The 12794-nt window shown below is 44.1% G+C and overlaps 1 protein-coding gene across 1 annotated transcript; it reads left to right on the plus strand.

The window, feature by feature from the left end:
• The first annotated feature begins 8572 nt into the window (after nucleotides 1-8572).
• On the plus strand, nucleotides 8573-12794 carry LOC125532946 (transmembrane and coiled-coil domain-containing protein STS1-like). Its single transcript, XM_048696791.2, has 15 exons — nucleotides 8573-8925; nucleotides 9013-9094; nucleotides 9178-9576; nucleotides 9683-9848; nucleotides 9936-10088; nucleotides 10184-10281; nucleotides 10506-10597; nucleotides 10879-10949; nucleotides 11031-11166; nucleotides 11264-11323; nucleotides 11423-11505; nucleotides 11721-11797; nucleotides 11957-12027; nucleotides 12151-12208; nucleotides 12292-12794. Exons 1-15 carry the CDS (start codon nucleotides 8705-8707, stop codon nucleotides 12430-12432), a joined length of 1908 nt encoding a protein of 635 aa, XP_048552748.2. The 5' UTR covers nucleotides 8573-8704; the 3' UTR covers nucleotides 12433-12794.

The following is a 12794-nucleotide window of genomic DNA, read 5'->3' on the forward strand; positions in this document are numbered from 1 at the left end:
CGTTGCTATGAATCACCATGATCTTGCGTGTGCGTAGGAAATTTTTGAAATTACTACGTTCCCCAATAGCAGCTGTGTCTCCGGCCCGCCCAGGACGAGAAGCCCATTTTCTGTCATGATTTTTTGTCATAGAAGTAGGAGCCCACCACATCTATGATGATACCGGGTTTTATCACAATTATCATCATAGAAGTATCATAAGCATGACAGGAAAAAAATCGTTCGGCCCAAAATGTCACGGATGTGTCTTTTTTTGTAATGTGTATAGCACCTCGTTGTACCAGTGAACATCTTATCTCTAGATTCAACCCTTTAAATTTAGAGATAAGACCTTATCTCTAGATTTAAACGACATGTGCCTTGGGGAATGGTGCGGCCAGCCCATTTGGGTTGTAGCCCACCCCTCGGTGCCCTTCCCAGATCATTGGGCCCCACGGTGGAACCCCTAGAACCTTCTAGAACCTTCTCGGTACTCTACCAAAAATTCTGAAACTTTTCCAGAACCCTGAATATGACTTCCCATATATAAATCTTTACCGCCAGACCATTCTGGAGCTCCTCGTGATGTCCTGGATCCCATACGAGACTCCAAACTACTTTCAGACTTTCCACTATTAATATCTCAACATGACCCTAGCGCTACCAAACGTTAAGCGTGCGACCCTATGGGTTCATGAATCATGTAGACATAACCGAGACACCTCTCCGGTCAATAACCAATAGCGGGACCTGGATGCCCATATTGATTCCTACATACTCCACGAAGATCTTTATCGCTTGAACCACGATGTCAAGGATTCAGATAATCCCGTATGCAATTATTTTTGTCTGGCGATATGTTACTTGCCCAATATTCGATCGTCGGTATCTCATACTTAGTTCAATCTCGTTCTGGCAAGTCTCTTTAATTGTTTCTGAAGGAAATATGCCCTAGGGGAAGTAATAAAGTTATTATTTATATTTCCTTATATCATGATAAATGTTTAATATTCATGCTAGAATTGTATTAACCGAAAACTTATTACATGTGTGAATACATAGACAAACAGAGTGTCACTAGTTTGCCTCTACTTGACTAGCTCGTTGAATCAATGATGGTTATGTTTCCTAACCATAGACATGAGTTGTCATTTGATTAACATGATCACATCATTAGAGAATAATGTGATTGACTTGACCCATTCGTTAGCTTAGCACGATGATCATTTAGTTTGTTTCTATTGCTCTCTCCATAACTTATACATGTTCCTATGACTATGAGATCATGCAACTCCCGAATACCGGAGTAAACAAAGGCTGGATGAATTATTTATTACTAAACATGAGCAAAAAGCAAAGAACAAAAATAAAATTGGGTTGCCTCCCAACAAGCGCTATCGTTTAACGCCCCTAGCTAGGCATGATGATTTCAATGATGCTCACATAAAATATAAGAATTGAAACATAAAGAGAGCATCATGAAGAATATGACTAGCACATTTAAGTCTAACCCACTTCCTATGCATAGGGATTTTGTGAGCAAACAACTTGTGGGAACAAGAATCAACTTGCATAGGAAAGTAAAACAAGCAAATCTTCAAGATTTTCAACACATAGAAAGGAAACTTGATATTATTGCAATTCCTACAAGTATATGTTCCTCCCTCATAATAATTTTCAGTAGCATCATGAATGAATTCAACAATATAACCATCACATAAAGCATTCTTTTCATGACCTACAAGCATAGAATTTTTATTACTCTCCACATAAGCAAATTTCTTCTCGTGAAAAGTAGTGGGAGCAAACTCAACAAAATAACTATCATGTGAGGCATAATCCAATTGAAAATTAAAATCATGATGACAAGTTTCATGGTTATCATTATTCTTTATAGCATACAAGTCATCACAATAATCATCATAGACAGCAACTTTGTTCTCATAATCAATTGGAACCTCTTCGGAAATAGTGGAATCATTACTAAATAAAGTCATGACCTCTCCAAATTCACTTCTATAATTATCACAATAAGATTCAACATCCTCCAAAATAGTGGGATCATTACTTCCTAAAGTTGACACTCTTCCAAACCCACTTTCATCAATATAATCATCATAAATAGGAGGCATGCTATCATCATAATAAATATTCTCATCAAAACTTGGGGGACAAAAAATATCATCTTCATCAAACATAGCATCCCCAAGCTTGTGGCTTTGCATATCATTAGAATCATGGATATTCAAGGAATTCATACTAACAACATCGCAATCATGCTCATCATTCAAATATTTAGTGCCAAACATTTTAATGCATTCTTCTTCTAGCACTTTGGCACAATTATCGGAATCCTTATTTTCATGAAAGATATTAAATAGATGAAGCATATGAGGTACCCTCAATTCCATTTTTTGTAATTTTCTTTTATAGAATAAAGTAGTGATAAAACAAGAAATTGAAATATTCGATTGCAAGATCTAAAGATATACCTTCAAGCGCTAACCTCCCCGGCAACGGCGCCAGAATAGAGCTTGATGTCTACTACACAACCTTCTTCTTGTAGACGTTGTTGGGCCTTCAAGTGCAGAGGTTTGTAGGACAGTAGCAAATTTCCCTCAAGTGGATAACCTAAGGTTTATCAATCCGCGGGAGGTGTAGGATGAAGATGGTCTCTCTCAAACAACCCTGCAACCAAATAACAAAGAGTCTCTTGTGTCCCCAACACACCCAATACAATGGTAAATTGTATAGGTGCACTAGTTCGGCGAAGAGATGATGATACAAGTGCAATATGGATGGTAGATAAGGGTTTTTGTAATCTGAAAATATAAAAACAGTAAGGTAGCAAGTGGTAAAAGTGAGCGTAAACGGTATTGCAATGCTAGGAAATGAGGCCTAGGGTTCATACTTTCACTAGTGCAAGTTCTCTCAACAATAATAACATATTGGATCATATAACTATCCCCCAACATGCAACAAAGAGTCACTCCAAAGTCACTAATAGCGGAGAACAAACGAAGAGATTATTGTAGGGTACGAAACCACCTCAAAGTTATCCTTTCTAATCGATCTATTCAAGAGTCTGTAGTAAAATAACACGAAGCTATTCTTTCCTTTCAATCTATCCTAGAGTTCGTACTAGAATAACTCCTTAAGACGCAAATCAACCAAAACCCTAATGTCACCTAGATACTCCAATGTCACCTCAAGTATCCGTGGGTATGATTATACGATATGCATCACACAATCTCAGATTCATCTATTCAACCAACACAAAGAACTTCAAAGAGTGCCCCAAAGTCTCTACTGGAGAGTCAAGATGAAAACGTGTGCAACCCCTATGCATAAGTTCACGAGGTCACGGAACCCGCAAGTTGATCACCAAAACATACATCAAGTAGATCACGTGATATCCCATTGTCACCACAGATAAGCACATGCAAGACATACATCAAGTGTTCTCAAATCCTTAAAGACTCAATCCGATAAGAAAACTTCAAAGGGAAAACTCAATCCATTACAAGAGAGTAGAGGGGGAGAAACATCATAATATCCAACTATAATAGCAAAGCTCGTAATACATCAAGATTGTGCCAAATCAAAAACACGAGAGAGAGAGAGAGAGAGATATCAAACACATAGCTACTGGTACATACCCTCAGCCCCGAGGGTGAACTACTCCCTCCTCGTCATGGAGAGCGTCGGGATGATGAAGACGGCCACCGGCGAGGGATTCCCCCCCCCCTCCGGCAGGGTGTCGGAATGGGTTTAGATTGGTTTTCGGTGGCTACATAGGCTTGCGGCGGCGGAACTCCTGATCTAGGTCATGTTCTGGAAGTTTTGGTATATATAAGAGGTTTTGGCGTCGGGAACAAGTCAGGGGGGTATCCGAGGCGGCCACGAGGTAGGGGGCGCGCCCCCACCCTCGTGGTGGGCTCAGGACTCTTCTGGCCCATCTCTGGTACTCCCTGGGCTTCTTCTGGTCCAAAAATGATCTCCGTGAAATTTCAGGTCAATTGGACTCCATTTGGTTTTCCTTTTCTGCGATACTCAAAAACAACGAAAAAACAAAAACTGGCACTGGGCACTAGGTTAATAGGTTAGCCCCGAAAATCATATAAAATAGCATATAAAGGCATATAAAACATCCTAGATGGATAATATAATAGCATGGAACAATCAGAAATTATAGATACGTTGGAGACATATCAATAGTGTGATCAAAGCATATGGTTTTATACAGAGTTTTGGAGAAGCCTGTATTTACAAGAAAGTGAGTGGGAGCTCTGTAGCATTTCTGATATTATATGTAGATGACATATTGTTCATCGGAAATGATACTGAATTTCTGAATAGCATAAAATGATACTTGAATAAGAATTTTTCAATGAAAGACCTCGGTGAAGCTGCTTATATATTGGGCATCAAGATCTATAGAGATAGATCAAGACGCTTAATTGGACTTTCACAAAGCACATACCTTGATAAAGTTTTGAAGAAGTTCAAAATGGCTCAAGCAAAGAAAGGGTTCTTGCCTGTGTTACAAGGTGTGAAGTTGAGTCAGACTCAATGCCCGACCATTGTAGAAGATAGAGAGAAAATGAAAGGTGTCCCCTATGCTTCAACCATAGGCTCTATCATGTATGCAATGCTGTGTACCAGACCTGATGTGTGCCTTGCTATTAGTTTAGCAGGGAGGTACCAAAGTAATCCAAGAGTGGATCACTAGACAGCGGTCAAGAACATCCTGAAGTACCTGAAAAGGACTAAGGATATGTTTCTCATTTATGGAGGTGACAAAGAGCTCATCGTAAATGGTTATGTTGATGCAAGCTTTGACACTGATCCATACGATTCTAAATCGCAAACCGATATGTGTTTATATTGAACGGTGGGGCTGTTAGTTGGAGCAGTTCTAAACAGAGCGTCGTGGCGGGATCTACATGTGAAGCAGAGTACATTGCTGCTTTGGAAGCAGCAAATGAAGGAGTCTGGATGAAGGAGTTCATATCCGATCTAGGTGTCATACCTAGTGCATCGGGTCCAATGAAAATCTTTTGTGACAATACTGGTGCAATTGCCTTGGCAAAGGAATCCATATTTCACAAGAGAACAAGCACATCAAGATACGCTTCAATTCCATCTGCGATCAAGTCAAGGAGGGAGACATAGAGATTTGCAAGATACATATGGATCTGAATGTTGCAGACCCATTGACTAAGCCTCTCTCAGGAGCAAAACATGATCAGCACCAAGACTCCATGGGTGTTAGAATCATTACAATGTAATCTAGATTATTGACTCCAGTGCAAGTGGGAGATTGAAGGAAATATGCCCTAGAGGCAATAATAAAGTTGTTGTTTATATTTCCTTATATCATGATAAATGTTTATTATTCATGCTAGAATTGTATTAACCGGAAACTTAGTACATGTGTGAATACATAGACAAACAGAGTGTCACTAGTTTGCCTCTACTTGACTAGCTCGTTGAATCAACAATGGTTATGTTTCCTAACCATAGACATGAGTTGTCATTTGATTAATGGGGTCACATCATTAGAGAATAATGTGATTGACTTGACCCATCCGTTAGCTTAGCACGATGATCGTTTAGTTTGTTGCTATTGCTTTCTCCATAACTTATACATGTTCCTATGACTATGAGATCATGCAACTCCCGAATACCGGAGGAACACTTTGTGTGCTACCAAATGTCACAACGTAACTGGGTGATTATAAAGGTGCTCTACAGGTGTCTCCGATGGTGTTTGTTGAGTTGGCATAGATTGAGATTAGGATTTGTCACTCCGATTGTCGGAGAGGTATCTCTAGGCCCTCTCGGTAATGCACATCAATATAAGCCTTGCAAGCAATGTGACTAATGAGTTAGTTGCGGGATAATGCATTACAAAATGAGTAAAGAGACTTGCCGGTAACGAGATTGAACTAGGTATTGAGATACCGACGATCGAATCTCGGGCAAGTAACATACCGATGACAAAGGGAACAACTTATATCGTTATGCGGTTTGACCGATAAAGATCTTCGTAGAATATGTGGGAGCCAATATGAACATCCAGGTTCCGCTATTGGTTATTGACCGGAGACGTGTCTCGGTCATGTCTACATAGTTCTCGAACCCGTAGGGTCCGCACGCTTAACATTCGGTGACGATCAGTATTATGAGTTTATGTGTTTTGATGTATCGAAGTTAGTTCGAAGTCCCGGATGTGATCACGGACATGACGAGGAGTCTCGAAATGGTCGAGACATAAAGGTTGATATATTGGATGACTATATTCGGACACCGGAAGAGTTCCGGGGGTCACCGAATAATTATCGGAGTGCCGGGGGGTTATCGGAACCCCCGAGGGAACTAATGGGCCAACATGAGCCTTGTGTGAGAGAGAGGAGGGGCCATAGGGCTGCCCTCCTGGGAGTCCGAATTGGACAAGGAGGGGGGGCGCCCCCTTTTTCCCTCCCTCTCTCCCTCTCTTTCCTCCCCCCTCCTTCTTCCTAGTTGGACTAGGAAAGGGGGAGTCCTACTCCTACTAGGAGGAGGACTCCTCCCTCTCCTTGGCACGCCCCAAGGCCAGCCGGCCTCCCCCTTGCTCCTTTATATACGGGGTAGGGGGCACCCTAGAACACACAAGTTGATTGTTTCCAGCCATGTGCGGTGCCCCCCTCCACCATAATCCACCTCGGTCATATCGTCATAGTGCTTAGGCAAAGCCCTGCGCCGGTAGCTTCATCATCACCGTCATCACGTCATCGTGCTGATGAAGCTCTCCCTCGACACTCAGCTGGATCAAGAGTTTGTGGGACGTCACCGAGCCGAACGTGTGCAGATCGCGGAGGTGCCGTACTTTCGGTACTAGGATCGGTCGGATCGTGAAGACGTACGGCTACATCAACCGCGTTGTCATAACGCTTTCGCTTACGGTCTACGAGGATACATGGACAACACTCTTCCTCTCTCGTTGTTATGCATCACCATGATAGATTTGTTACTAAGTTTATATATGCTTGGGTCTGTCCATCACATCATTCTCTTAATGATGTGATCCCGTTATTAAATGACAACTCATGTCTTGGTTAGGAAGCCTTGACCATCTTTGATCAACGAGCTAGTCTAGTAGAGGCCTATGTACCAGGGACACAGTGTTGTTTTATGTATTCACACATGTATATAAGTTTCCGATCAATACAATTCTAACATGAATAATAAATATTTATCATGAACAAGGAAATATGATAATGACCAATTTATTATTGCCTCTAGGGCATATTTCCAACACCAGGTAGTGGCGTGCGACTCACGAAACCAGTAGTGTGTTCATTTAGCCCACAACATAGCTAGGTAGTAATTAGTGGTGTGTTGAGTCTCTAACATCCCACCAATAAAGCCCGTGGCTGGTAGGTTGTTGGGCCCACATGGCAGTGGTGTAGTTACCTGCTTGCCATTTTGCACGTGACTCCATAGTGGTGGCGTACAAAATTTGCCCACACCACAGATATTTTAGAAAAATGACGATGGCTTCGATTGAAAGTGGTGCCCCGCCAATTAAAGGTTGTGTAGAAGCATTCTGCACTAGTGCACTGCATAACATGTCAACCCATGCCTTCACTGCCCGCTTCAAAATTCATGCAATCGATCCGATGATGTGGAGCACGTTCACGCCAGAAACGGTCAGAGCTGACATTATAGCTCTATAGCATTTGGAAATCTATACCTACTATTAAGAGAATAAGTATTCTTGGTCTGTCATGCTATTTTATGGAAACCCCCTTGAAATTTCTTGTAAACAACCCGCAGTTCAGTTCTAAGTCAAATTTTCACTTTTGCAGAAAACCCTCTAATGTTACTGGTAATCAACCCATATGCTAGTTTTAAGTCACATTTTCTGTTTTGCGGGAAACCCCTGATAATTGGGTTAATCAACCCGCATATATCAAATATTTTTGTAAAATATTCATATCTTATAAGCCCTACCTTCGAATTTAACATGCTATATATGAAGTTTGATTAGAAAAGTATTTAGAATCTAAATATGATGTTATTTTACCAGTTAACCATTTTAAAAAATGCTATTTATGGTGCAACATCAATCAACCATGCATGATCTGGTTTTCTTTCATATGGTGCCAATCCGGATTAGAAATGAACACCTTAGCAAAACTAAAATTGGAGACAAACAAATCATCTATAATCACGCATGCACGCCTCGCCAAAACCTCATAGGAAAAAAAATCAGATTTCTCATGTTATGCAGAGAGATGTCTTAGAATTGACAACATTCAAACGCATTGTGATTCTGTGAGCACTGAGGCCATCGTCGGCGGGGGTGATAAGAGGATAAGTGACATCACAGATGGTATGGCATGTGCTTGAAATAAAGGATGTGGATCTATTGGGTCTTGAGTCGTGGTTATTGCATCAGGGGAGTGTGGTATTTTTTTTTTCTCCCGTGAGCTCTGTTGCAAGTAAATATATTTTAAAAAATCCGTGCAAGGTTTTCATGTTACATGATCGGTGCGGGTTGACGTACGTGCATGCGAGCGTTCGTTCGGGACTTCGTTCTCCTCAGTCGGTTGCACGCAATATCGCCCGGAGCCGATTCGCCCGCACGCGCGGCTAAAGACTGCCAACATCGGCAAGGTCGCGGATTTCGTTGGCCCCGCAGCGCTCTCGGCGCAGTGGACACCGCCGGCGCCGGGCAATGGCCACGTCGTCGACGCTGAGCCAGACGCAGCGGTACGCCGCGGGTGCGCTCCTCGCGCTCGCGCTCCGCCAGGCGCAGATCCACCAGCGCGTCCTTCTCGGCTCCCACGGCCTCGACGAGGGCCCGGACCCTGAGACCGTCGTCCTCTCCAGCGACGACCCCGACGGCCGCGACCTCTGGACCCACGACTCCCGCGGCCTCCTCCGCCCCGTCCTCCGGTCACCCCTCTCCCCCTTCCTCTCACATGCGTGCTCCGTCTCTTGATCCGGCGTGTCATGGTGCGCGCGTCGCGTTTCAATTCTCAGGTTTCTCGAGATCGACCCCAAGGCCTGGCCGGGCGTGGAGAAGACGGCGGCGACCTCCCAGCCCAAGCACCACATTGGAGCCGTACGTGCCAACAATGCCGCGTCGTCCGCGTTGAATTCCGCCCCCATTTCGACGTATCGTGTGACGTTTCCTCGCGCGCGCAGTTTCTCCGGAAAGTGTTCGAGGACGAAGACGACGGCGAGAAGGCCGCCGCCGATAGGTCCGACCTCGAGCTGGCGTTCGCCAAAGCCGTCGACGCGATGGCGATGGGCCTGGAGAACGACGTTGCACCAGACGACTTGTTCAACCAACACGTGCTCGGCGCCGACAATGACGAAGAACCGGCTGACGACGGCTCGCCGTCGTCGCCGGGCGGCGGCGGGCGCTCCAAGGACTACCGGAAGATGGCGGTGCTGTACATGCTCCTCTCAGCCTGCGTGGCGGACGTGAACATGGGCGAGGACGGCATGGGGTCCCCCCGCATCAGGAAGGGCTACGACGCCCGCCACCGCGTCGCGCTCCGGCTGATCGCGACTTGGCTCGACGTCAAGTGGATCAAGATGGTAACCAACCACCATTCCCCCAGAATGCGCATAATGAAGCAGCGTGCTAGCTAGTTCCTACCGTGCTGAATTTTTTCTTTGGCGTCGAACACCTTTGGCATTGTAGGAAGCTGTCGAGATAATGGTTGCTTGCTCTGCTATGGCTGCAGCGAAAGAGGAAGAGAAATTGCGTGAAAGTACGTCGCCGAGAAGCAGGTGGCAGAAATGGAGGCGCGGGGGGATCATCGGCGCCGCCGCCTTGACCGGAGGGACGCTCATGGCTATCTCCGGGGGTGATGATTATGTTACACCGTGTCGAAAGCAATCTTGATGACATCTCTCCGCGATCTGCTGAACTAGTTAACTGAATCTTTTTACAGGTCTAGCTGCTCCGGCGATTGCTGCAGGGTTCACTGCTCTTGCTCCGACGTTGCACGCACTTGTCCCTGTGATAGGGGCTAGCGGATTTGCTGCTATAGCTACTGCTGCTGGACACACCGCTGGCTCAGTAGCAGTTGCCGCATCATTTGGAGGTGTGCCTTCCACATTTTGCTCCATTAGATTAGATGATGATCCACAAGTATTTAATCATCCACAGTAACTAATCGTCATCTTTGGTTGGAATCAGCTGCTGGAGCTGGGTTAACTGGTTCCAAAATGGCCAAAAGAATTGGAGATGTGAAAGAATTCGAGTTCAAAGCCCTCGGCCAGAACCATAACCAGGGTGTAGGTGTTTGTTCTCTTTCAGCTGTACACTGGTCCATCCAATGCACTGTCTTGCTGCATTTTCCTTAACAATTACTCCCTCCATAAAGAAATATAAGAGCGTTTAGATCACTATAAGAGCGAATAGTGATCTAAACGCTCTTATATTTCTTTACGGAGGGAGTACAATGCTGTTTACTGATAAGATGAACTGGGTTTCATGGGGGTTTTTTTTTCACTTGCAGCGCCTAGCAGTCTGCATCATGGTTTCTGGATTCGCTTTTAATGAAGACGATTTTTTAAAGCCGTGGGAAGGATGGAAAACTAACTTAGAGAGGTACATTTTTCTAATACAGTAGCAGTTGCTGAGCACAGCTCTTCTTATTTATATGCCCATTCCTTAGCAGCATATTCTTATGCTTTAATGTTGCAACAACCAACAAGTAAACAAACGCCAGAAATTAGATTTATGATAGAAGAAATTCAGATAACATGGATAGAGGTGAGTTCCACGTAATTCATTTTCTAGCAACAGGCTTGCATTGAGTAATTGTTTTCAAGAAGAATCTTACCATGCATAACTAGACACCCTTTGCAATTCTCACTGGCACTTGGCAGGTACATTCTTCAGTGGGAGACTAAGCATATAATTGCCTTGAGTACAGCAATACAGGATTTTCTGGCATCAAGTAATGTTAACGATTCATGCATAAGGTGCATTCCGCCTACGCTTTAAATAATTTTATTAAGAGTTTCGGTTATCACTGCAGGATTTGCAATGGAGCTGATGAGGGAAGGTGCGATGCAGACTGTGTTAAGCGGTATAATTTCAGCATTTGCATGGCCTGCTACCTTGGTAGCTGCTGCAGATTTTATTGACAGCACATGGTCCGTTGCTATTGACAGGTGCCTTCCTCCACTATTTCGTAGTTTATTGTCCTTTCTAACTTAGCCTGCGTTCTTGTAATCTTTTCTACCTGATAAATCTAGTAGATGATTCCAGATCAGATAAGGTTGGGATAATGCTTGCTGAAGTGTTGCTCAATGGACTGCAAGGAAGCAGGTACCCATACCTGAATCATACCTGCAATCTAAATGATTCAGTAAACCCTTGTGTCTGCATGGAGCTAATTGTCTCCCCCCATGTCACAATCATTTCCAGGCCTGTCACTCTCATAGGTTTTTCACTCGGTGCGCGTGTCGTGTTCAAATGTTTGCAGGAATTAGCTCTTTCGGGCAATAACGGTGCGTATCCTGTGTTTTTTTTCTAGACCATGCAGGAGCATAATTAAGTACATAACTGTAAATGTTAGCCAATATGGACCGCTTGGAGCTGAGGAACTTTTCTGGTTTACATGAACATTTTGCGAAAGCTTCTTATTCGAAACGAGCCCCGCGCGCTAAATGTCTACCAATATGGAGTCAGTTGTTTATTCAGCTGACAAATTGAACATGAACAGAGGGAATCGTCGAGAGGGCTGTGCTGATAGGTGCACCGATTTCAGTTAATGACGAGTTGTGGGGGCCTGCCAGGAAGGTAAGGGCAGTAGCTATTCTGACCTTCTTCTCCCAAGAAACCACCAGAATTGTTCTTATTGGTATGAATTGAAGAGAGTCATACTATCAGGCTCTGCATCAACTGGGAAGTTTGTATGTGAAATCCTACACAGCTGAACCCATATGTACGCATGTGCAGATGGTTGCTGGAAGGCTTGTGAACGTGTACTCCACCAAGGATTGGATCCTCGGCGTCACTTTCCGGGCGAGGTAACTCGTAACCCTGAATGCTCTTCGTTTTCCGTCGAAAAGAGAGGGGGGAAAACCTCGGCCTCTGCATCGAGTGATGCACGCAGCCCTCTGAGTGCTCTGACAAACTAGCCTCTCGTGCAGTCTGCTCACGCAAGGTTTGGCTGGCATCCAAGCAATCCAAGTCCCCGGAGTTGAAAATGTAAAAAAAAAAAAAATATAAGACTTTTTAGATCACTACAAGAGAGTACTTTTCTTGACTAGGTTGCTGCTCGACTCACGCAGGTTGATGTTAGCGAGCTCGTCGTGGGGCACTCCTCCTACCTGGGACTCATGCAGCAGATCCTGGAGCAGCTGGAGCTGAATACTTACTACCCGGTGTTCTCCCCCTCCACGCCCAGGTCCAGCACGCCCAGATCGAAATAACCGCGATGAACTTCTGCTACTCAGGAACGGTGTTAGCTGTGATGAATATAGTCACCAAAGGTTGTAGCTAATAAAGGAAACTTTTGTTGTAAGAGAATGGAAAAACGATCGGGGGTACTTGTAGTCTGTTTTATCCATAAGTCTCAGCATTTCCATAGAACTTTTTTTTTTTGAGATAGCTTACCAGGCTTGACGCCTGGTTCCATAGAACTGTTTGACTAGCGAAATACACATGCGAGTAACACGGTGAGTTCAGAAGATATGTCATTTTATGACGGATCAAACTGTTGAACTCAAGATCTGATCGCATCCCTTGTGTTATTCATGTCCAAACAACAGTGGTTAGGAGCAACATTTTCGGG

This window comes from Triticum urartu, chromosome 1A (genome assembly GCF_056163025.1).
Source record: "Triticum urartu cultivar PI428250 chromosome 1A, HENAU_Tu73, whole genome shotgun sequence".
In the NCBI taxonomy this organism is placed as follows: Eukaryota; Viridiplantae; Streptophyta; class Magnoliopsida; order Poales; family Poaceae; genus Triticum; species Triticum urartu.

Coding starts and splice junctions, on each gene's coding strand:
- LOC125532946 (XM_048696791.2), top strand. CDS start 8,705: ATGGCCACGTCGTCGACGCTGAGCCAGACGCAGCGGTACGCCGCGGGT. Junction 8,926..9,012: donor CTCCTCCGCCCCGTCCTCCG/GTCACCCCTCTC, acceptor TTCAATTCTCAG/GTTTCTCGAGATCGACCCCA. Junction 11,506..11,720: donor AGCTCTTTCGGGCAATAACG/GTGCGTATCCTG, acceptor GAACATGAACAG/AGGGAATCGTCGAGAGGGCT.